Consider the following 23,504-nt stretch of genomic DNA (forward strand, 5'->3'; position numbering starts at 1 on the left):
AATTGATAAAATTCGGCTAGGAATTTACGATAAAATTTAGAAGATGCTTTCTCGCGCGGGCAATTCCCATATCAAGCTGCAATGCGTATATATATGTAGTTGAATGCCGTTGTACGAATACGACTATATGGTCTTGCGAATGAACCAGAATTCGTGGCATGCTAATAACATACGGTAGCACCATTACGTTTGCGCCTTTACGTCCGCGTGTTTCCGACCGTGTGTCGGCATTACTCGAATTTTGTGTTCCCGATGACTATACTGTTCGTTTACATCGCGCAACACTCAAAAACCTATCGTATGCACAATAGAGATCGCGTATATGCACATCGCACCAATCCTACACGTTATAATAAAGTGCCGATATCACGCGGACTTCAAATTTTCGAGAGAACGAATATCAGACATTCGACGTCAGTTCGATTTGGTCTCGTAAATCGAGAACTTATATATCCACCTGCGCAAACATTCGCGTTTTGCATAAATATGACTAGACGATTTTCAGCGAAGTTTTTCTTATAAAGCCTTCAATATTTAAATTGAAAAATCGACCCAATTTGATTGTAAAATATCGCCCCGATTATCTTTTCCTCAATATATTTTAATAATATTTTATTAAGAATTTATATCTACATCACACGATTTCAAATCGATAGAAAGTTCGAAAAGACCTCCGTATGAGAAGGTATTGATTTTTTTAGTTGATTATATGACAATATTGAAAAATCCATAATAAATTGATAATCTTCATTGATTGATTGTGTGTCTCATAAAAATATATATAATAATTCAGTATTTTAAAATCTAAAAGAAAATTATATTTGATTTTTTGCAAGAAAAGCGATAAATTTTCATTATTTCACAGTGAAACTTTATATATATATATATATATATATATATATATATACATATATTTAAATTTAATAGAGCATATTTAGGAATCTTCAATTGCCAAATAAATAGTGTTTCCGATTGCGAAGATGCGTTCCTCTAAAGATGTATTCCCTAAATTATTCGAGATAAAAAATGTTTCTCATATAAAAAGATATCCATTTTTTAAATAATTGTTAGCACAGCAAAAGGAAATTTCTAACTTTTTTTTCTTTCGTCTATCGAGCATAATAATCTCATAGATCAGCCGGATTTCTCCAGTTTCGAACGTTACCTGGGCGCGGCTGTATATTACATACAATGCGAGCGCAGGAAGGCTCGTTGCATCATATCGGATGCAGTATACCTATGCGTTACCTGAGAGCACGCGTGTTGCGTCGGGTGTTGCGTATACGCGGTACTCGCGGACGCGCACACGCCCGTGCCGGGAACCTTCAATTGCTCCTTGTAGTCAGGCTGATAAGGCAGCAGCATCCGGATCTTGCCCCATCGATTGAAGAACAACGCTATCGCGCCCGCCCAAACTATGAGCACTAACACTACTATGCCCACCTCGACGCCGCGAATCTGTAAACGGAGCACAAGTCGCGTTGTTTCGATTAATTCACGGCATGAAGATATTCGCGCAACAATTTTTTTTTTTAAACGTATATACCTTTTAATATATGTTTTCTGGCATGCGGAATATTTGCATTTATTAAGAAATTCATCGAGTGAGATAAATGTTATTTATTAGTTTATTACTTCCATGGAACATTTAAATTGAATGTCTCTTTCTCTCTCTCTCTCTCTCTCTCATACGATAAAAAGTTAGACGATAAATATAACTTGGAGACATACACTTCTTCGCGCAGAAGGATTGCGATCTCTTCTTTAATTAACTTTAATTAAATTCGAAAAAGTTTCGCGGCCATATTCTAGTTTTCTCTTTGCGCATTTTATTTTGTACGCTTCTCATAAAATGAGCTTATATCCCACTACGATAAATTGTCTATCTATTCTTCTTCACAAGTAATGCTTTGTATATTATTGATTTCGTCGAAGACTATGCACTTATATAGAAATTTCTAAAAATTGATGTAAAATTTATTTCGCAAAAAATTATTTTAAATTATAAATTATATGCGTTTATGCGAAAAATATGCGAAAAGCTAGAAAATTTTTTATTTCTTTTAACATTCTTGGAAATCGAAGAAAGCGGCGAAATACTGAAATAGAAATAAAAGAAACATCGCTTTATTCAATCGAGTTTTTTCCCCATTCTTTTATTTCGATACTTCTCGGTATGACATTCTATGAAGTGATAAATTGATTTTTCCTCAAAGCACATATTACATTGCCTTCGATTTCATGTGATATTAAAGAAAATTTTCGATCGCCAGTCGCGTTTATACCTGAATCTAGGTTAAACAAAATTGTTCAAACTATTCGGGCAATGTTATAAATGAATCAGTGGATTGCCCATTTACTCAATGTTGAAGCGTTACAAATATTTTGAACGTGAGATAACAACAAACGTTGAAAACTTTTAAATTGTGCATTGTTTAGGAAAAAAGCTTACTTGTATATATGATTGAGGTTGTTGCGAGGACGGTGGAGGTGGAGGAAGAGGACCACCAGTTACCGTTGCATCTTGCTGCGGAGACGTGCGTGGTGGCTCTGAAAACGATACAAGCTCGTTTACACGATAATCGCTTCGTGTCAGATCGCGTCGTATATACGTGTATCATCGCTGTAGGATTTTATATGATTTATGCTAGATAAAGTTACGTCGGAAAAATAACTGATAAACTTCTCTAAATTAGTTTCTGTGTACTATACACAGTTGAAAAATTTGTGTTAAATTTAACAAATATCACCTGTCCCAAACGGTCCACAGAAATTTTTTTGTTAATTTAACATAATACGGATATGTTAAATGGTGACACGAATATTGTGTTAATATTTTAATATAAAATAAATGCAAACTTCAAATAAATTTTGTGTAAAATTAACATAGTTTTAATGTAAAAATGTAAAAATGTAAAAATTAACTAAAAATATTGTTAATTTTACAATTTTATCACCCCCACTTATATTATAAAGTAAAATTAACATTTTTTTCTGTAAATTTTAACAGATAAATCTTGTCACTAATAATACGGAACATATTTATTGTGTAAAATTAAAAATAGATATACATTGTATTATTTTTACACTTTTTTTTAGTTGTTTTAATAATTTAACATTTGAGTCCAATTAACATAACAGCAATATGTTAAATTAACACATGAATGTGTTAAATATTTAACACAAAAATTTTAACGGGGACCGTTTTTAACAAGAAAACACAAATTTTCCAACTGTGTATTGTAATTAACGAGTTAATATCACTAAACTGATTTAAGCAAACAAAAAAAATGGATTTTCGAGAAACGAATTATCTCTGCAATTGAAATTTATTCTGTACGATATTGTGGTCTCGATATTTCAAAAAATAGAACTGTAAGTTCAGATGGATTAAATAAAATCCGTTGCCGAATATTTTTACTATATATACTATAAAGAGATCCGTTATATACAATATACATATATTCTACGTAATATAGGATTGCGAGTTGTATCGAATTAAAACCTTTCAATTTTGCGAAGTTAACCGTAAGCTATAAGCCGAAATTAAATATTCTTAATATAGTGAATCACCAAGAAAATATAAGAAACAATTTTAAAAAATTAATTGCTTTATACATATATATTTTCAATTTAAATAATCGAAATTCTTTAATATTTTACTCTACAAAAAACATGATCTTTATTTAAATATATTTTTACACACACATAAACTATTAAAATATATTCTATTGGTGAAAGAAATGGAACAGATAAAAAGCAGATATATATATGGAAATACGTTATAGAACGCAAAAACAAAAATATTCCGAAATACGGTGTGACTCACAGCGTTTTTTGTTAAAAGATGAAATAAATAATAAATAACTACGGAAGCATCGTGACGGACGTTTACGATTACTACACAGATTACTAGAGAAATATTTCTCTTTATCAGAAACGCACCTGTCACGTGTGACCGTGATGCCGGAGACAGGTAAAGCTTAGAAAGGCAAAGCTTACCGAGTGTGCGGAAGACGATCGGTCGACTTCGAAACTTCTTTCCGGCTCTCACGGCGGTTACGACCAGCTGATATTGCGTATCAGCTCGAAGGTTGCTCAAGGTCACCGCTTCGCTATTTCCTGCGACCACAGCCACCACCCTGTAACTAACCACCTTGCCGTTATGATTCGATGTTTTACGCTTCCGATCACTTACGCATAAAATCTCGATTGAGATCGTCCCATGGAAATATTCCAAGTGTAAACCGGTTATCGAAGATTTTCTTACCCTTCTATATTTTCAGAAATAATTATTAAGATTACTATTAAATTTCCACATAAGTGGGGGGAGGAGTTAATAGCAAATTAAATTATTAAATTATTAAGAATTACGCACATGTTATCTGAAGCAACTTTCTCTTATAATCAAATGATTTAGAAGATATATAAATGGTTGCAATCGATCACAAAAGAGAATTAACGCAGCTATTGTTTTTATAAAACTAGGAATATACGAAGGTAAGTCAAAAAGTAAAGGGACAAATAAAGAAAAACACATTTATTTTAACCTATGTGGAAAATTTACATATCATTTTTCGACATAATCCCCACCAACATCGATACATTTGATCCACTACTTAATAAACTTCTGTATTTCATCCTGGAAGAAAGATTTGGATTGGATGCGTAGCCAGTTATGTACCACTGCAATGACCTTCTCATCCGAAGAAAAATTTTTTCCTTGTAGTGCTTCTTTTAATAAACCGAAAAGATGAAAAGAAAAAAGAAAAAAAAAGAAAAGAAATACTACGAGAAAAAAAATGTTCTTTGGATGAGAAGGTCATTGCAGTGGTGCATAACTGGCTACGCATTCAACCCAAATCTTTCTTCCAGGATGAAATACAGAAGCTTATTAAGTAGTGGATCAAATGTATCGATATTGGTGAGGATTATGTCGAAAAATGATATGTAAATTTTCCACATAGGTTAAAATAAATGTGTTTTTCTTTATTTGTCCCTTTACTTTTTGATTTACCCTCGTAGTAATTAAATTACTTTGTTACAATATATTCGTTATAATACTTCATTCAAAGAACAACTAATTTCCATTAAAGCCAATGTAAAACACTGATATTAGTGTGTATATAGATATTCCTTTTATTAAAACTTTTAACTATTGATTTATGATCATCTTCAGTCATACAAATTCTCTTTTATATTAATATGCTTCGAAGAATAAAAAGTTTACATGCTCTCACAATCGTCTCGCTGAAGACTGAAACGACAGAAACAAATAGAAATCGATCAGCCAGATGACAACAAAAACTATAAATACAGAAGCGACAAAAATCATAATTACAAAGTTAATCATATATATACATATATATATATATTTCGATAACTAGTATCTATAAGCACACTAATGTTTTGATTTACATCAATCTTATTTATACTTATAATTATTCTAAATATTTCACATTTATTTTAATTTATTTTCATCATGCGTGTGTGTGTGATTATTAATTTATTATTATTATTAAAAAATTTTTATGTTTTATGATAGTGAAATTGATTACACACACATTATAATACATATTTTATCAATATATTCTTAAAGAAGAAAATCCAGCTTTATGAATTATTTTAGTAAATGAAAGATTTATTACAGATATATTAATTATTGTAAAAGTTTATAAAAAAGCATATTAATTAAATAGTAGTTTATAATTATTTTAATTAATATACAAGTTTAATATTTGTCAATTGACAGTTTGTCAATCGATGTATAAATGGTAGCTGTATAACTGATAGTATAAAAGAAAAGAGAAATTAAAAACGTCTGATGATCGGAATTCTGTGGAGCGAATATTGTAATTTAATCAGAAGATTATTGAATTTCGATATGTTGCGATTGTCGTGTAAATCGATCGACATTTTTGAGAAGCCTTAATAGCATAGGGCAATAGAATCGCGATATAATAGCTGCAGCATGATAAGCATTGAAATAACGGTTATTAAAGTACAACTTCGATTTATTGCTATACTTCGTTGCTATGGTTTGATAGATTCCACTCAAAAGGACAACGTCACGTTACGAACGACGATAATCAGTTTGATTCAGATATATTATTAAATCGTAAAAGATCGAGAGATTATTAAAATAATCTGATAAAATGCCGATATTCGATAAAGTTCCTTTTCGTTGAATAGAATAGATGTATTATTATTATCAAAATCGCAATCGTAAATATTATAACGTATTTTTGTATTATATATTTTAGCTCAAGATATAAAAATCCATTGAATGCGATTAATATAAAAATATTATCGTAAATAATTTTTAATCGGAGAAAGCTGACAAAAATTTCAACGCACAACAATGTGCTATATTTAAATTATATATAGAATATACATATAGATATCTGCCTGTTTTATGTAAAGAATGTGTTTTTTGTAAAGAAGATATTTATATCTAGTAGTATCTATATCGCGCAGATATTCAGTCTAATATATGTTCTAAATTCTAAATAATTGATAACTATATTATATATAAATCATAAAGTATTATATATTTTCATGAATTTATAGTCACCCGGTTGAAATAATATTAGATTTTTAACGTATCTCTTTTTCAGTTGCTTGATTTTCGAAACAGAGGTTTATTTTATTACAATTTCATTTAAAGTTTTCTATTTTTATAAATTATCCCTATTAAAGATTATAAACTACATTCTTTACACAAAACGGATTTGATGCATCACATATATGCATTCTGCTATTGATGTGCAGTTGAGAATAATATAAAACTCTTCTAAAATAAATAAAATATAAAATAGGAATAGTTCGATTGAAAGTTGAATGAAAACAAAATCTCGAGCTGCTTACAGCAAGTGTTCTCTAGCTAATTCCAATTAACCCATTTAATAATCCCCACTCGTATGTTTTTCTTGTTACATAAAGCCGTAATCTGACTAGTCTAAGTCTAAACACATGCAATGAACTTTATATAACGAGACCATAGCACTAGATGTCTTATCACGGATAAGATCGATACTATGCATTTTTGCAAGAGATTGCACCCTTGTTTCTCTAGTATCATATTTAAACGGACGATGCAATGGGTCATTCGACCTGCTCATGCTCGCGTTTCATGATAAACTAGCGCACAGAATATCTCTCATTAAATATGTTTGGAATCGATTTTCTTTAATAAAGAAGCATTGATATTTTTTGCATCGATGTTGATTATATCAATCACTCTACAAATATTTGCAAGTTAAGCTTTCTTTATGAAAATAGTAGAGATAATTGTGAAAATGTTAACAAAAATTTTTGTTTATTGCTAGATAAAAATTACTTAAATTAAAATAACTTTATTTTAGTTAGATTTAGAAAATTGTAAATAATATTCATATATACTTGTTTCAATACGTAATATTGAATATTGAAAAATTGTAATAAAAACAACATTCTACGCTGAAATTTTTACTATTTATTTTACTAGAAAATTCGGCTTTTCTTTTATATAAAAAAAAAATATTTACTGTAAATATTTTTCGCGCGGTTTATTCGATATTTCGCGTTCCAATATTCTGGGCTTGTCAGAATTTTGCCATTTTTCAGTTATAATTTGCACGAGTTGAATATACGTTATGATTTGCACGAGTTCTATTATACGTTTTATTTAAATTCGCTCGATTATCTTTTCAATATACGATTAGAATGATATTAAAAAATATATATAAAGTTTCTTTAAACTCGATTAATATTTTTTCCCAGAAATTAGCTGATTAAAGCATTAATTTACTAATTAAATTTTGAAATAATAATATGGTAAAAATTAAAATAGTAATATGTTGTAAATAATATGTTATAATATCTTATTCTTGATTAAAATTTTTTGACAGAAATTAGCTGATAACTGTCAAAAATATTATAACATATTATTTAAAACATATTATAATTGTTATAACATATTATTTTAAAAATTAATTAGCAACTTAACGCTTTAATCAGCTGATTTCTGTCAAAAAATAAAGCGAAAATTTGCTAATTAAATTTTAAAATAATATGTTATAAAAATTAAAATAGTATGTTGATAATATGTATGATAATATTCTTTCTAAAGCTATATTTTTTCGAACGAATCTCCTCCGAGTTTTAATTAATTATTAATATTAAGTCATGTATGTTAACAATCAAAGAAGAAGTCATGTATATAGTATCGCGCGCGCGCTATTAGAATGAAGTTGCCGATGTTTGTAGCGAATAGCCATTACCGAAACGCCGCGAGTATCAGGCAGTTGGAGCTGCGTCCCGCTGTGATTAATTAGTAAGCATAATCGTTAGGAACGATTTCTAACCTTTGTATTGTAATATTTATCAATCGCATATCATAATTTCAATGTTAATATGTAGGCGTAATTGTTCGAAACGCATATTTCGCGAAAAATTCGATGCAAAATCTCTTGCCTACATAACCCAACTTAATCTGTTTTCGCGCGCGCGAATGTGTTGCGATCCGTGGATATATTTATCGTTAATTGTAGCTTACATATTTATATCGTGTATGTTATAATGCGAAATAATAAGATTATTCTAATATGTATGTACTTTATTTGTTACAGGTAGCAGTGCGATTCACGCGTCGCGTCGGGAGTGCCGTGTAAAGTTTCGCGTGTCGGGAGTGCCGTGTAAAGTATATCGGGCGATCGTAATTATTCGCGTTTTCGCGAGTGTCGTGAGTGCTACCATGGACCAAGAGAGGAGGAGGAGGCCCGGGGAGGCATCGGGCGACAGTGGAGCAACTATGAGGTATGCAAAATAAAAATTAAAAAAAAAATATTATACATATATACATGCACACACATGTATATAAATAACTTGAATATTTTGTTTTCAGATCAATGTGCTGTGTACTACAACTCCGCTATTGTACGTATCGGTGAGTGAGAATTGTTTATTTTATTTTAACATTTCTATAGTGATAATGGAGGTGTATGAAGCTGACGTCTCATTTCGTGGAAACTCTTAATTATTTATGAGTTTCCACGAAATTATGTGTCAGCTTCACACACATATTATTATTTTAAAATTTAATTAGCAAATTAACGTTTTATTAATATTTTTTGATAGAAATTAGTTGATAATAAAGCGTTATTTGCTAATTAAATTTAAAAATAATATGTTGAAAATATTAATATAAAATATTAAAATACTAATATAATTTAAAATTTAAATAATATGTTATAATATCTTATCCGCGATTAATATTTTTTGACAGAAATCAGCTGTGATAGTTGTCAAAAATATTAATCGAATTGAAAGTATTATAACATCCCTTTTTAAAAAAGGTATATTAAGTCAATTTTCGCAAGTATTGTTGCATCTTTTCCGCGATGCTTATTGACTGTCTCGATTCGCATTGTGCGTTATATTCATAGCATCGAGAGGCTGTCATCGCGAGGGTTAGTAGTGTGACAGTTTGTTCAAAATAAAATTAAATAAAATAATATGTTTTAAATAATATGTTAGAATACTTTAAACTCGATTAATATTTTTGATAGTTATCAGCTGATTTCTGTCAAAAAATATTAATCGCGGATAAGGCATTATAATATATTATTTACAACATATTATTATTTTAATATTTAATTAGCAATTTAATATTTTAATCAGCTGATTTCTGTAAAAAATATTAATAAAGCGTTAATTTGTTAATTAAATTTTAAAATAATAATATGTTTAAAATATTAAAATAGTAATAAGTTATGTAAATAATATGTTATAATACTTTAAATTCGATTAATATTTTTTGACAGAAATCAGCTGATAACTGTCAAAAATTAATCGAGTTTAAAGTATTATAACATATTATTTAAAACATATTATTATTTTATTTAATTTTATTTTGAACAAACTGTCAAACTGCTAATCCTCGCGATGACAGCTTTTTGATACTACGAATATAATACATAACGCGAATCGAAACAGCATCGCGGAATAGAGACAACAATACTTGCGAGAATCGATTTAATGTGCCTTTTTTAAAAAGAGACACTACGAACATGATTCATGACAAATTAATAATTTTGTAACTTCAAGAAATAACAGAAACAGAATAATTTGAAAATTAACAATATAATTAATATAAACAACGATATGTTCACGATACATGCTTGCTACTTATTAAGTTTACTTGTATTGTACTAATTTTTTATTATATCATATTTTTTACTTAAAGAGATCCAACAAATCTTATCACAAAAAGCGATTTCTTCATTATTCCGATTTAATGTAAAGAAAATAACTTTATAACTTTTATAACTAATAACTCGTGAAAATATTCATATTATAAGCGCTTCGCTTAATTTAAAAATATTTTTAATACAACGATAAATATCATAATATTATTGATTTTTATTTTTAATTCTTTATACAAATGCGCATTTAATAATATTATTTGCCATTATTTATTACACTATGTGTATTATTTTAATTTGATAGTTAATAGCTCGAAATTAGCACTTAAAATAAAATTATGCAATATTGCATTATTAATTAAAATTTTCATTATATAATACTTATATTATTTTAGAAAAATTTCTTCTGTGATATATTACACATGATGAAAATTTCATTACAATAATTCGTTTAATTCGTTTTATTCGTTTTTAGTTCCAATCGGTTTAATATCTGTCTTAAATAACATGCTATTTTGTGAAATTCGAGAAACTCAATTCATGATTACAGTAAATTTGAATCATTAAATAAATGCACATTTTATGATAAATTGGACATATTTTAATGATAATTTATCCGATGAATAAATGTGAAAAATTTTATATAGCAATCTTTCAAATTGATATTACTACAAAATATGAACAAAATATGAAACTCGCTTTATAGATTGAAAATTGATGAGTAAAAAATATGAAAATAAATTATTTTTTTAATCTAATTAAAATATCATACAAAATATAATATTTTGTATTAAAAATGTCTTAATATTAAGTAGCATATTATTAAATAGCTATACTTTACACATATATATCGTAAAAAAATGACGTCTTTGGCGAACATTAACGGATTATAAGCATAAGAAACATGTCGTTTGAAGAAAAAGTATGATATACCTGTGGTCATAATTCCTGCGCCGCAAAAAGAGGTAAAAATCTCAATTAATATTGAGTCCTCTTTCAATTAATATGGATGTTATTCGGTACTGCCGATTGATAAATTAACTATTTCGCCCATTCTTTTCTATAAACCCGTAACTGGTCCAAATCTATCATCACGATGTGATTTATCCAGATGTTGCAATGCATCTATCGATGCGAAAAGAAAGCAAAATGAATTGTGGGGTAGAATTTATTCAGTGTTGTGTAGCTATTTTTTCCGTTCTGCTCAAATATCGCATATGCTGTTACTCAAATCAAATACTTTAATGGAGGCGTATAAATATCGCTTTACTTTCATTATTTTGTCATAATTTATATTTTATATAATTTATCTATTTAAATACACTTTTTTGTAACGTAATTATATATCTTTACTCACTCTCTAACGTATTTCTTTAATATTGAACTTTAGTGCTAATTCTGTGCAGTTTTTTTTCTATTATAAAATTGGATAACGAATTGTTAAGTCAAATATTCCACCTGTATTTAAAATAAATAATATCTTTAATTAATAGTTATCATCTAAATCTTTAAATTAAGAAAATTTAAAAACAGATAAAAGATATACCTAAATATGAATGATGGTTAAAAAAAATTAAAAATATTACGTGTTTTGATATTTACATAATAATAATTATACGATGTTATGAACACCCCACACGTGTCTATTTACGTATGGAACTCGATGATTTATTTTATATAATAAATGTCACTTCCATATTTTAGCTTTTTTGAATGATAAGGAATATATGCAGTTATATTTAAACCAAAGGAAATACCAATGACGTATAATACGCTTTTGCAATAAACGCGACATACATGAGATCACAGGCACACGTGCATCACGCACAACTCGACCCTGTTCGCTATCCTTTCAATCCTTTTCCAATAATAAGGGTTGGTATATCTAACACAGACCACATTATATATATATATATAATTGTTAAAAGTTTTTATGTATATATATTCCAGATTCGATAAGCCTAAATGTCTGCATTGCGGCATTTTGTCGCAATTCGTGAACATGTAACTATGTCAGTGTCTCAATTATATGTCATGTAATGTGTGAAAAAAATGAAAGAAAGAGATGTGTGTAGATCAAAGGGGACCGAGAAAAACAGAATAATTTATATTATTTTTTAATCTCTCAATTATCGCACGCACGTGCGCGTAAAATGGAATAAACATCCAATAATTTAATTTCAAGATTATCTTTTCAATTTATGAATAAACAAAACTCTTTCTTGCGTTAAACAAAACTCTTTCTTGCGTTAAACATTAATATCATCTGACAAATCATACCTTTCTTGTATCATATCCGTTTTTGTATGTGACCTACAAAGAACGACAACTTGCTATACAGTTAAACTGAACATTACGACGACAAATAATTAATACAACAATTCAGCATTATAAAAATTTCATTGAAAATTCATTTTGAAATTTTTCATTTGAAACTTTCATTTCTCTCAGAAGATATACCGATATCAGACAGAATGCGAAATTGGTACTTTTTTCGAATATTGTGCATCGCGAGATGAAAATCCGAATCTTTTTGCGCGCGATTCGCAATATTGAAATCGTTAGAACGCACCTGGCGTCGGTTGGCTTGTATGTGACGTCGTATTTTTCGACCTGCTCAACCTGGCTGGTGCTCCAAGAGACGCGCACGGATGTCGGATTCAGGAACATCACCGTTATGTTTTCCGGGACGCCGGGAATGCCTGTCACCGAGCCTGTGAACACGGAATATATCCGTTATTTCACAAATATATCCACTTTTAGAGACGTCGAGTTTTAAAACAGATATTATTATCCTCTTTTGTTCGAGCAGGATTCTTTCTTAAGAACAATTTCATTTTTCCCTAGTAAATTTTTAACATTTAATTTCAAATAATTTAGTAATTAAGCTTAAAATAAAAATTTTGCATTAAAAAGCTCTTTTAAAATCAAACAAAGAATTAAATTTCATATCTACTTATACAAGATTTATTACATCGATTATCGCGCGCGTATATAATACATCGAGCTTCTCGTGAAAAATTTCTTTATTTTCTATTAATTATTTAATCTATTAATTATGCGTAATCGTGTGACTTTTCGTTTACCTACGAATCCAGCTCCTTGGAGGAATAGTATTGTGGCCCAAAGGACCATGCCGCCAGGATGGCGGGCCGGATATGGACCGCGTATCCTTCCGCACACGTGTCCGTCTCCACTTCTGCTTCTTATTGTACCCGTGCGTTTTTGCGATGCCAAAGCGAAATGCCAGTAATCTGTACACACAATTCACAGCTAAATTCTAATTCATATTCTACAAGAGAATTTTTTTAAAAACTCTAATTTCACACAAAAGTATTAAATTCAATTAAAATTCAATTCAAGTTCCGTAGAATTTTAAATTGTACGATAAAAGCTATTAATTCTTCAATTTTCAATATGTGCGATTGCTTTGCTTATATTTTGCACATAATCGATGCAAAACTTTGCAAAAAATATATCTTTAAAGGGGATGGATCAATTTTGATATAGAGAGTCTCTGTAAGGCAACGCGCGTTTATAAAGATCTTTTATTACCTGTATCTTTTCGAGCGTTCCGTATCTTCTATCCTCCTTTGCCATACTGCATTCTACCCCTCGGACTATATCATAACAATGATAGCGCGAGATCACCGTTTCACGGTTCATTATTCAGCCGTGCATTTTATTTGTATCTGATGTTATTTTCCGATGATGATCCGTTTACGAGCTCATCCTAGATGCCAGCTATAATAATACAAAAACAAATTGGTAATTTGCGAATATATTTATATTTCGATATAAATATATTTATGTTTTATACATATATCGCAATTTTTTATCGCAAAATTTTTTATATCGCAACGCATTTGTAGCATAGATAATGACATGAGTACAATGATCGAAGAAGGATGAAATTCTGAATTCTTGCTTAAAATTATTATAAATAATTTGTTTCAAATATTTTAAAAAATTATAACCCGTATCAAATAAAATGCATCTTCCGTCCCATGAATATAATATATTTTAGATATCTATAAAAATCTAATTTGCTGCGTTTTGTTTTGAAAAATTGTTATTGAAATATTATTTAATTTGCACATATATTTTTTAAACATTCATAAACGTATCTTATCCGCGGAAAAAGTAATGTGCAAATTACGCTCTATTTGTAATCGAGAAGATTTTATTTAAAGTGTTATTTGTATTTCGCGCACACAACACTCACAGAGTCGTCGCGACGTCGATTTACTCTCGAAACAGAATAGCACATCTCGCGTCCCGAAAAAGCTCGCGTGACCGATTAAAGTATCGCGCCCGATAAAAGACCCGGCATATCCAAGCAATTCGCGTCTTATACGAATCGTGGGTACGTAATGGCGCTGGCTGACCTTTCCGGATTGCGTGGCCGCGGTGCACCGCTGCGGTACCGGTACCGTGCCAACGAAAATACAACAGACAAAGCCCCGCCGGTCCGGCTCTCGGCAGCCGCGAGCTTGCGAGCAACAAATGGGGCTTGCGGTTTACATTGAGTCGGCTTTATAGGGCGGTTTCCTCTGCGAGCGTGTTCTGCTACAGCTCACAGCGGCGTAAAATCGAGGAGAGAGAGAGTCTATGTTTTTCTTCTCAAGACGAGAAATTCTAGAGAAACGCGATGCATCAATGAGTTTATGATAGCGATGATGAACATGAATTTAATCATGAATTTAAGCTGAAAACCACCTGAAATAACAGCGATAATGAGAATCAATAGATAATTGCGATAGATATAACAGCTGCAGTTGGATTGTAATTTACAAATTTAGAAATTGCAGCGTTTGCATTATAAAGTGATTTTTTTCGCATTATGTATACGTATTATATGATAAAGTAAAGATAAATTTGAAAATTTTTCGATATCCTATATATACATTTTGAATTTATAATATTATATGAATATTGTTTTATGATGTTTTACAATAACGTTTTATAATTACTTATATATTATAACATATTATATATATATATATATATTCTTTATTTTTACGCTTCAATTATCTTTACTTTGCAATTTTTTAATTTTTCAATATCAAGATCCATCGATCCACGAACACGCCTTGAATTCAATGACTTACGTGCCGTGAAAAATATTTTTATCGGGCTTAGAAGAATAGTTCGGCTTTTCCTTTTAAGTCTTTTACGAGCATGCGAGCATTTTGCGGTGCTTGATAGAGCAAAGCTTTATACTCTGTAGAACAAAAAATCGTTATTCTTTGTGGTCGTATCATTATTATCTGTCAAGCAACACGAATATTTAATCCGTCAAATACGGTACCAATATTCCTAAAAAATAGAATTTTATAAGTTCAATCTTATTTACAGAACGAAATAGTTCAAGTTTTCAGAAATCAGGTTTCGAAATATCAATTCTATGAATTCTATTTTAGTGCCGACAGAAGTGTAATGCACGTAATTGCTTGAGTATGATTTACGTGAGATGTGACTAAAACGTAGATATCTTTTTATACATACAACTAGAATAATAATGAAAAAAACTGGAGCACTGAATGTGTGCGTTGCAAATCTTTGTTTTACAATCATAAAAAAGAGAAAATGTGTGTACATAGATGATCAAAGTATTTCTTGTTATAATAAATCAGAGTAAACGTTTATAAAAAAAAACAAAAGAAATATTCTGACATAAACATAAACATATTTAACAGTATTAATAATAATTAATATTATTCCAAATAGATTTTAATATTTATTTGAATATTTAATCCGTCAATATTTACTTTTTTATTCATAAAATATTACAATGTAATTGAATAAATGTCGCTGCAATTTAATAATTTCAATGAAACAAAGCAACTAAATATATTTAAATTAAAAGTATTTTTAAAGCAAGACAGAATTAAATATATTTTTAGTTAAAAATTGTATGTAACAGAACAAATTTGAAAGATTTGTCAGGATATTCATAGAGACCTCTCAATATATAATATAAAGGGCATATTCTCGACAATCCATCCGTCATTCGGATCATTTGTCGTTCATATATTACCGAAAACTGACGCGTTTCGGGAAATAATGGCCTGTCCAATGCCACTTGATTTTTCTTAAATGATTCATATATTAACGTATGTGAAACAAGCTGGCGTCCGCATCACGCGATTGTAAATCTTATATACTGATGATATATAAGTCACTTGAAGTTATATTTACGTCGTACACATTTGCTTACATGCAAATTGCGATTGCACTCTGCATTACGGTAAAGTAGCTACTCACGATTTGCGATCGAATAATAATGATGATGGTGATGACGATATTACTTATAATCAAAGTTCTCATAAATTTTTCAAGAGTTTAATAAAGCTTTTTGAGGTGATAAAATGAAATATTTTTCGATATTATATCGCATGTCTTATTTTAGTAGAGATATTGGAATATTGCCATGAGAAGAGAGAGAGAGAGAGAGAAATTATTATTTATATTTTACATATAAAGAATAAAATTTTTTAAAAAGTAATAAAACATATATTTGAATTTTCTGTTTATTAAATATAAATATATAAAAAACGGAAAAAATACGAATAGTTTTTCTCCATGTCAGAATTTTTATAAAATATTGAAGAGTTTTATCGCTTTTCAAGCCACATTTATATACGTATAGATGATCAGACATTATTTCTATCTGAGAGAATTTATTTTTCTTTTGCAAGTCGACTAGATTATGCAGCATCACGGTGATGTTAGAATACTCCATTAATATACAAGTGATCAATTTGTTGACGGAGGATTATTAAGCAAGGAAATATTTTTTGTGATCGCGCGAAACGATCTTGTTGGTGATACGCACTTTGCAATCTCTTAAAAGCGATCGCATTGCGGCCATTCATCTTGTGGCCGTCTCGCTATTTCAAGAAAGCTCGCGAGACACGCGACAAGTTCGACGACTTTTCTCCCTCTACTTTGGCGGATGACGAGCGTTTTGCGCGTTGCATAACATAACGTTGCATAAATCTGCATCTGTAATTATCTGGATTATGCATACACTGACCTCGTAATAGTAAAAAACTGTGTTATTCCGTTTTTAAATCTTTCTATATTCAACATTCAAATTTATGTCAATTCTGAAGTATCTTAAGAAGAGACACACATAAAGCTCAATCGTGCTTCATCGTAATTCCGCGCAGCGACGGACGTAATTGTGAAAATTAAATAAAAGCTACGTCCTCTGTCAAACGTTCAACTGTTCAAGGTTTAAAGGTATTAAAATTGCGAATAATAAAAGTTGGGTGATTGTCTACGTTCTCTGTCGCGTTAAAACTCAAGTGATAACGAAGCTTCAAAGGGATGAAAAGTAATATGTAAATTATAACGAGAGTAAATGCGATTATGCATATACATATATTTATACATATAATATTTATATGTATATGTATATGTATATATAGAGAGAGAGAGAGAGAGAAAGAGGGAAAGGCAATCAACGCAAAGCTAATTAATCAAGAAAATTTTGCTGCCATAAAAGATTACGTAATTTCCGCTCGTGTGTGCATGCGATTTTGCATTTACGCCGACAGGATGGATCAATGATTTCCAGCCCTATTTTTTCCTTACAATCTTTTCAAGCGTTCCGTGCATCATATCGGCATTCTTTTATGTGCTCCATATTTATACGCGATAATAGACTCGGCGGATGGTGGTTAGCGCGGTGGCGTTATAAATAGATGAGTGACTGTTGCTTGCTTCAGCATGGCGAAAGAAAAATAAACGTCTACGTTACTGTGAAATTTTAGTGTATCTTCCCTTTCCTGTAAACAATATATTAAAGCGCACATAGTAATTTTCGAATTAATTCCTATTAATTCAAAAAATAGGAATGACAACCTTGTGCAAAAGTCGACATACATATGTATATTTCAGTATAACAAACTGTACGATTCGTAATTTTTCGTGTATTAATTGGACACTGCTGAAATATAAAAAATAATAATAAATCGTTATTGTGACGCGTTATCGACATTCCGATTTATTAAAATACATAAACGTGAAACAATTTTTGCCGTTTTTGGGGAGAGTTGTTATACAAACAGCATTGTAGCTTTGTTAGACTGAAGTCTATCGATCTATATTGGTGAAAGTATATGTTCTCTGCTTCGCTTCTCCTCTCTCTCTCTCTCTCTTTCTAAATTCCGTTGCTTTTTAATTATAGTTAGCATCCAGCCGTCTATAGTCGTCCACTTTTCTTTAATTCAGTTTTGGTGTTGTTTGATATTAATATATTTTTTTTTAAACTCCTTTTTTGCATTGAGAATATAACGATTTGAATGATTGTTTAATATCAAATTAATCTCTCTTTAATCAAGATATTAAAGCACCAACAATTTTCGAAATAATTAAAATTCAAAAGATTTCATAAATTAAGTTTCTTGCCACTTATACAGAATAGTTAACAAGGAACAGCTACAAAGTACAATTTTCACAAAGCCTTTATTTTTAATTCTCTAAATCTGATTAATGTCTCACATTTTTGTAAAAGAAAAATCTCATTGTTTTATGTGGATTTTTTCCCCAGAATTTTAACTTGAAATTTATTTTAATTACCGAAATAGAAATAAAAAATTGCAATAAATGGTGGCTATGCTTGAAAATTTAAAAGTTTTAATTTAAATCTTTCATTATATTATCATTGTAGCTATCATTGTAGTATTCAATTAACACTTTACAAAATTATAAAAGTTGCATTTTTAGTTTACAAAAAAGAGTCATTATAATATAATATTATATTAATGTTTAGATATTTGGTTAGATTTGTCATTTATTTGTCACAAGTTTACATACATTTCAATGCAAATTGTGTTTCTAATTATTGTAGCAGTTATTTTATACCATACATATACGTATGTGTGGTCTTTGTGCGGTTTAATTAAATTATGTACTTTGACAATCACACAAAGTGACAATACAGTAGTACTTGTGGTAAACATGTTTCCATATTACAGTCGTAATTTACGTCTGTATTTAATTAAAACTATGTTATGCTATAGCATATAACTTCTTTGACAACATAAGAATTTTATTTGATATATCTTGAATTAGTATTATATATTTTTAAAAAATTATATTATTAATCATTTCCGCGCAATTTGTGAAAACTGGATGAAAAAAGTTTCCTATTTCCAAAATAGCTCTTCTCCATAATTTAACTCTTCTTTCAATATTACGTCTTTAACTATTTATTAAACGTACCGCGGTTTGTTAAAAATACTCTCTAAAAATAACTTAAACAATCATTCATAAAATAAACCGAATTCATTAACGTCACTGTTGGAAACAATCATTTCATGGAACATATTTATAGGTAAGCCATCAAACAAACCAACGGCAAAAGTGTTGTTCTACCGAGAATAGCGAGCATAATAATTTCTATATCGATCGCAGAGTGTATCGCGATGTAATATCCAATGCGCAATAATTTCTACAATGCCACCGAACGAAATGTTGTATTTCGCAATTTGTATTTTACAATTTATTCCCTAGTAATGACACAACTTTCTGAGGAATATGACGATCGTCTAACTACGACGACAAAATCTGTAGAACGTATGTAATTTTCAAAAACTTCAGGCAACTGCTAACGATGTTTCTGCATGCAAAAGTCGTTAAGTTACAACTTTTCACGTATTTTTCATGGTGTACGCAACGTGACGTTGGTTCAAATTGCATACATGGTAGCGAGACATTTTATTCATTTCCATATACGTGCAGATAATGACGAAATATGTAAGACTTTTTTTATTAGAATCACATTATAAAGTAACGAGTTGAGGAAAAGCAACACGCTGTTCTATAAATTTAATTTAATATACGGTATTTGAAAATATTCATAGGAGAACATATATATGTATATAAAATTTTTGTTAATATTAAATTAAATTAAATAATATTAATTTTTACATGAAAATCATTTATATTGCGCTGATTATTTTTAAGTTTCTTATCTTTTATTAAGAAATAAAAATATGTTATTTTGATTTGAACATTTAAACACACTAAAATTATACTTTTTTAAGATTTTTTAGTTTATATTATAATTGGATTAAAATCTGTTCTTGCACGAGAACTCAATGATTGATTGAATTGTTGACTATAATCTCATAAAACTGAGATATTGATTCTAATTTATTTTGAGATACATTTTTAATTTATCTTTATAAAAAGAAAGAAAACTTTTTTTAAATTCTTTCAAGCAGTGAAAGCAATGAATGACTTTATTATCGGTTAAATGAGATTTAATCGAGATACGAGAATTATAGTAAAACGTAATTAACGATAATTCTCTGACGTTAATAGGTGTGTAGATTTAATAATGTTTTGCGATTCAGAATTCCGTAAAGCTTATCCAAACTTATCCAAACATTGTAAGATTAAATGTTTGTTTGCAAAGAGTTTTTTTAGGATCTTTCCACAAATATTATTATCTATTCATAATCGTTTGTTTGTTTTAAACTGTCTGATATATCTCAATCTGTGAGATGTAACTCAGATACTTTAAATTCTCAGTGTCTTAATATACGCACTCTTCATTATTGCGAAGAGGCACAATATCTAAAGTACATCCGTTTTATAACGTATTCATCGTGATTGAATTGAATGCCGTCTCGCAATTTATCTTAAGACTCTTCCTGCTCCATGTTTAAATATACGAGGGTGCTAAACCCTCTCTGAATTTCCTTTATCTTCGTGCCGCAATATTATTGCGGATTATCACGCAGATTACATTACGAACATAATATCTATAATTTTACTTTCGTATTTTATGATCTTTGAATGATAACGGATTGGCACCGATTGGCACAGATTGGCATTTTCTTTCGAAAAATACGTAAATCTTCAAACTATCGCGTGTGCATGTAACACGGAGAAATATCTATAGCGTAATTTATTTAAAATCAGTCTATCAAATTTTTATCTTATATTCTAGAAAATTACATCACGAATATTATATTCTCCTATATAATAATATTTTGACTATGCACTAACATTTGCAATTCAATTCATATGAATTCTATTAGTAATCAAATTTTCAAGTTCCGAGAAAAATTGGCTCTCTCTCTTTCGCGCGTGGCTTATAAAGTTATATTTATTTGCTAAAAATCCTTTTTTCTCAGTTGTTGATGTTAGAAACATTATTGAAATTGATTTATATTATTGACATTATCATGTAGATATTATTGACTATATCATGTAGATATTATCTTATTATCTTATTATATGAGTAAATTTTTTTTTGATATTTTTTAATTTTTTATTTTATATTGAAATCAAAGAGAATAAAAAGAAAATATAAATCGGTTGTACAATTGCCTTATAAATGCGATATCGGTATTCGAAATCTGAGGAATTGTAAAATAAAATATCGGCCTACGCCTACGCTATTCTATTTTATAAGACTCTTGCTCTGAATATGTACTCTCTTCGGATTCCATCGCTCATATTTGCCTCCAAGCGGCTTGTCATAAAGCCGTTTATAAATACGATGTCTTGCTCCGTTGCTTGTGCCTGTGGCAGTTACGATCGACAGTGATTACTCATTCCGTGCACGATACTAAGTCTTTTGAGATTGATATTTTTGAAATCGCGTAAAATTTTGCACATATACTGGAAAAGCTTTGAACGGGAACATAATTCATGTTTATAAAAAAATATAAAGCTCATGTGTATAATTTATAAAAGTTTAAAGTAAAGTAAATGAAATAAAATTAAGATAAAATTAATATTCTGAACAATCTTTTTCTTATTTATTCAGTAGCATCACTGACAAGAAAATATGTACTTTTTTCATGAGCTATGAAGAAATTGTATTGCAATGTGTGTTACGATGCTGTTATAATTTTTCGAGACACTAAGATTCTTCTGCGAAAATAAATGAGCTTTAAAGCGCGTTAACTTGAAAAATAATGCCAACAAAAAAAGAAGACGATTAAATGGACATCAGGGCAATTAATATCTATTCGCACGGCTTTTTTAATAACCGTCCATGTTTTCTCAGATATTCTCGCTACGTACTTTCGGTGATTCGTTTTCCTCGGTGTGTGCTCAGTATAAATCAACTGACGTGAATAAATCCCGCTTGAGATGAAACGCCTATATTACATTACGCATTTTATAAGATCTAACAAATTGAAAATTTTTACGCCATTGCTGCGAAGGAGGGTTCGAAGCTGTTAACTTGTAAGCCGAATGCAAATATCTTGACTCCTCCCCTGGCAGCACTTTAATTTATCAGTGACAAGAGTTACGGCTTTTTCTTCGATATTTTCGAAGCACCTGCTTCAACTTCCCTGTATCACGTCAATTTGAGATTGATTTCATCAATCACGATGAACAAATAGTTACTTCCTGACAAGCAAAGCATTGTATACCAGGTATCTAAATGTTACAGAAGATCTTTTTAATTGGATTAATTGGAAAAAAATTTGCGATTTAAATTTCTCTTCAAATAAGTCCATTCTCCCGATCTTCATAATCGACAATTTTCGCGATTTAATGCAATATTAAACCAATATTATACTACGATACAAGTCAAACAAATTTTTTATAACATCCGATGCTGAATTGTGAAGAGTGACGCGATTGGCAATTGTACAACCGCACTTGTGTCCTCTCAACCGAGATCGATCGCCTTTACGTGCACGACATGTCGTAATTGCATGCGTCCAACTTCGCGATGTGTTCCATATAGGTTGTTATTTTTTATGGGTTCTCGTTTATGGGAAAAAAAGGAAAAAAGAGAATAGCAAAAAGGTCAGTGAAAGCATATAGAGTCGGTCCAGAAAGGGCGACTCGACAATGCAACTCGATTTTATCGCAATGAATCAACTGGTAAACAACTCTTTTCAACTGATACATAAATGTTACAATAAGAAAACTCTAAGTGAAACTTATTGTTAGTGTATCACATAACATTGTTACTGATAACGAAACTATTGTGAGAATTTATTTCTTATTTAGAAAAACATTTGTTAACGCGAAAAATTTATCACATTATTATTTACTTCACATATTGTGGATCAATTATTTTCTTTTAAAGAAAATGCGGAGAGACGAAAATCTGTGGAAGATTTATCTTATATATATACTATTTTTCTCCTTTAGTTTATATTATAGTTGGATTAGGATAGAATTATTAAAAGATAATTTTGTTAATTGATTTTATCTGCACACATGTATAATTTCGACAATTTTAATGCAGTTAATTTTATCTCCGTCAAAACACATTTGTGGTCGCATTATTCCTTGATTTTACTCCTATCGTAGACACGAACCGCGAAG

At 29.9% G+C, this 23,504-nt stretch overlaps 2 protein-coding genes across 17 annotated transcripts in view; one reads left to right on the plus strand and one right to left on the minus strand.

The window, feature by feature from the left end:
• LOC145937360 (uncharacterized) overlaps positions 1–23,504 on the plus strand; it is a 96,284-nt gene that overhangs the window by 41,030 nt on the left and 31,750 nt on the right. Inside the window, exons 2-3 of the mRNA XM_083040373.1 lie at positions 8,610–8,796; positions 8,885–8,926. Coding sequence (XP_082896499.1) covers positions 8,610–8,796; positions 8,885–8,926 — 229 coding nt within the window. The remainder of the gene's footprint in view (positions 1–8,609; positions 8,797–8,884; positions 8,927–23,504) is intronic.
• LOC145937353 (uncharacterized) overlaps positions 1–23,504 on the minus strand; it is a 74,320-nt gene that overhangs the window by 27,332 nt on the left and 23,484 nt on the right. For 6 of the 16 annotated variants that reach the window (XM_083040349.1, XM_083040350.1, XM_083040343.1 and 3 more), the window contains exons 3-10: positions 13,740–13,928; positions 13,271–13,438; positions 12,757–12,898; positions 12,465–12,497; positions 11,118–11,132; positions 3,946–4,148; positions 2,453–2,550; positions 1,249–1,458 (exon numbers count right to left, since the gene is read on the minus strand). In XM_083040349.1, coding sequence (XP_082896475.1) covers positions 1,249–1,458; positions 2,453–2,550; positions 3,946–4,148; positions 11,118–11,132; positions 12,465–12,497; positions 12,757–12,898; positions 13,271–13,319 — 750 coding nt within the window. In that variant the 5' untranslated portion in view covers positions 13,320–13,438; positions 13,740–13,928. The other 10 variants (XM_083040352.1, XM_083040351.1, XM_083040358.1 and 7 more) reach the window with 7 other exon arrangements.

This window comes from Prenolepis imparis, unplaced genomic scaffold (assembly GCF_030444845.1).
Source record: "Prenolepis imparis isolate NDT839.2.m4 unplaced genomic scaffold, iyPreImpa1.0 SCAF_6, whole genome shotgun sequence".
Classification (NCBI taxonomy): domain Eukaryota; kingdom Metazoa; phylum Arthropoda; class Insecta; order Hymenoptera; family Formicidae; genus Prenolepis; species Prenolepis imparis.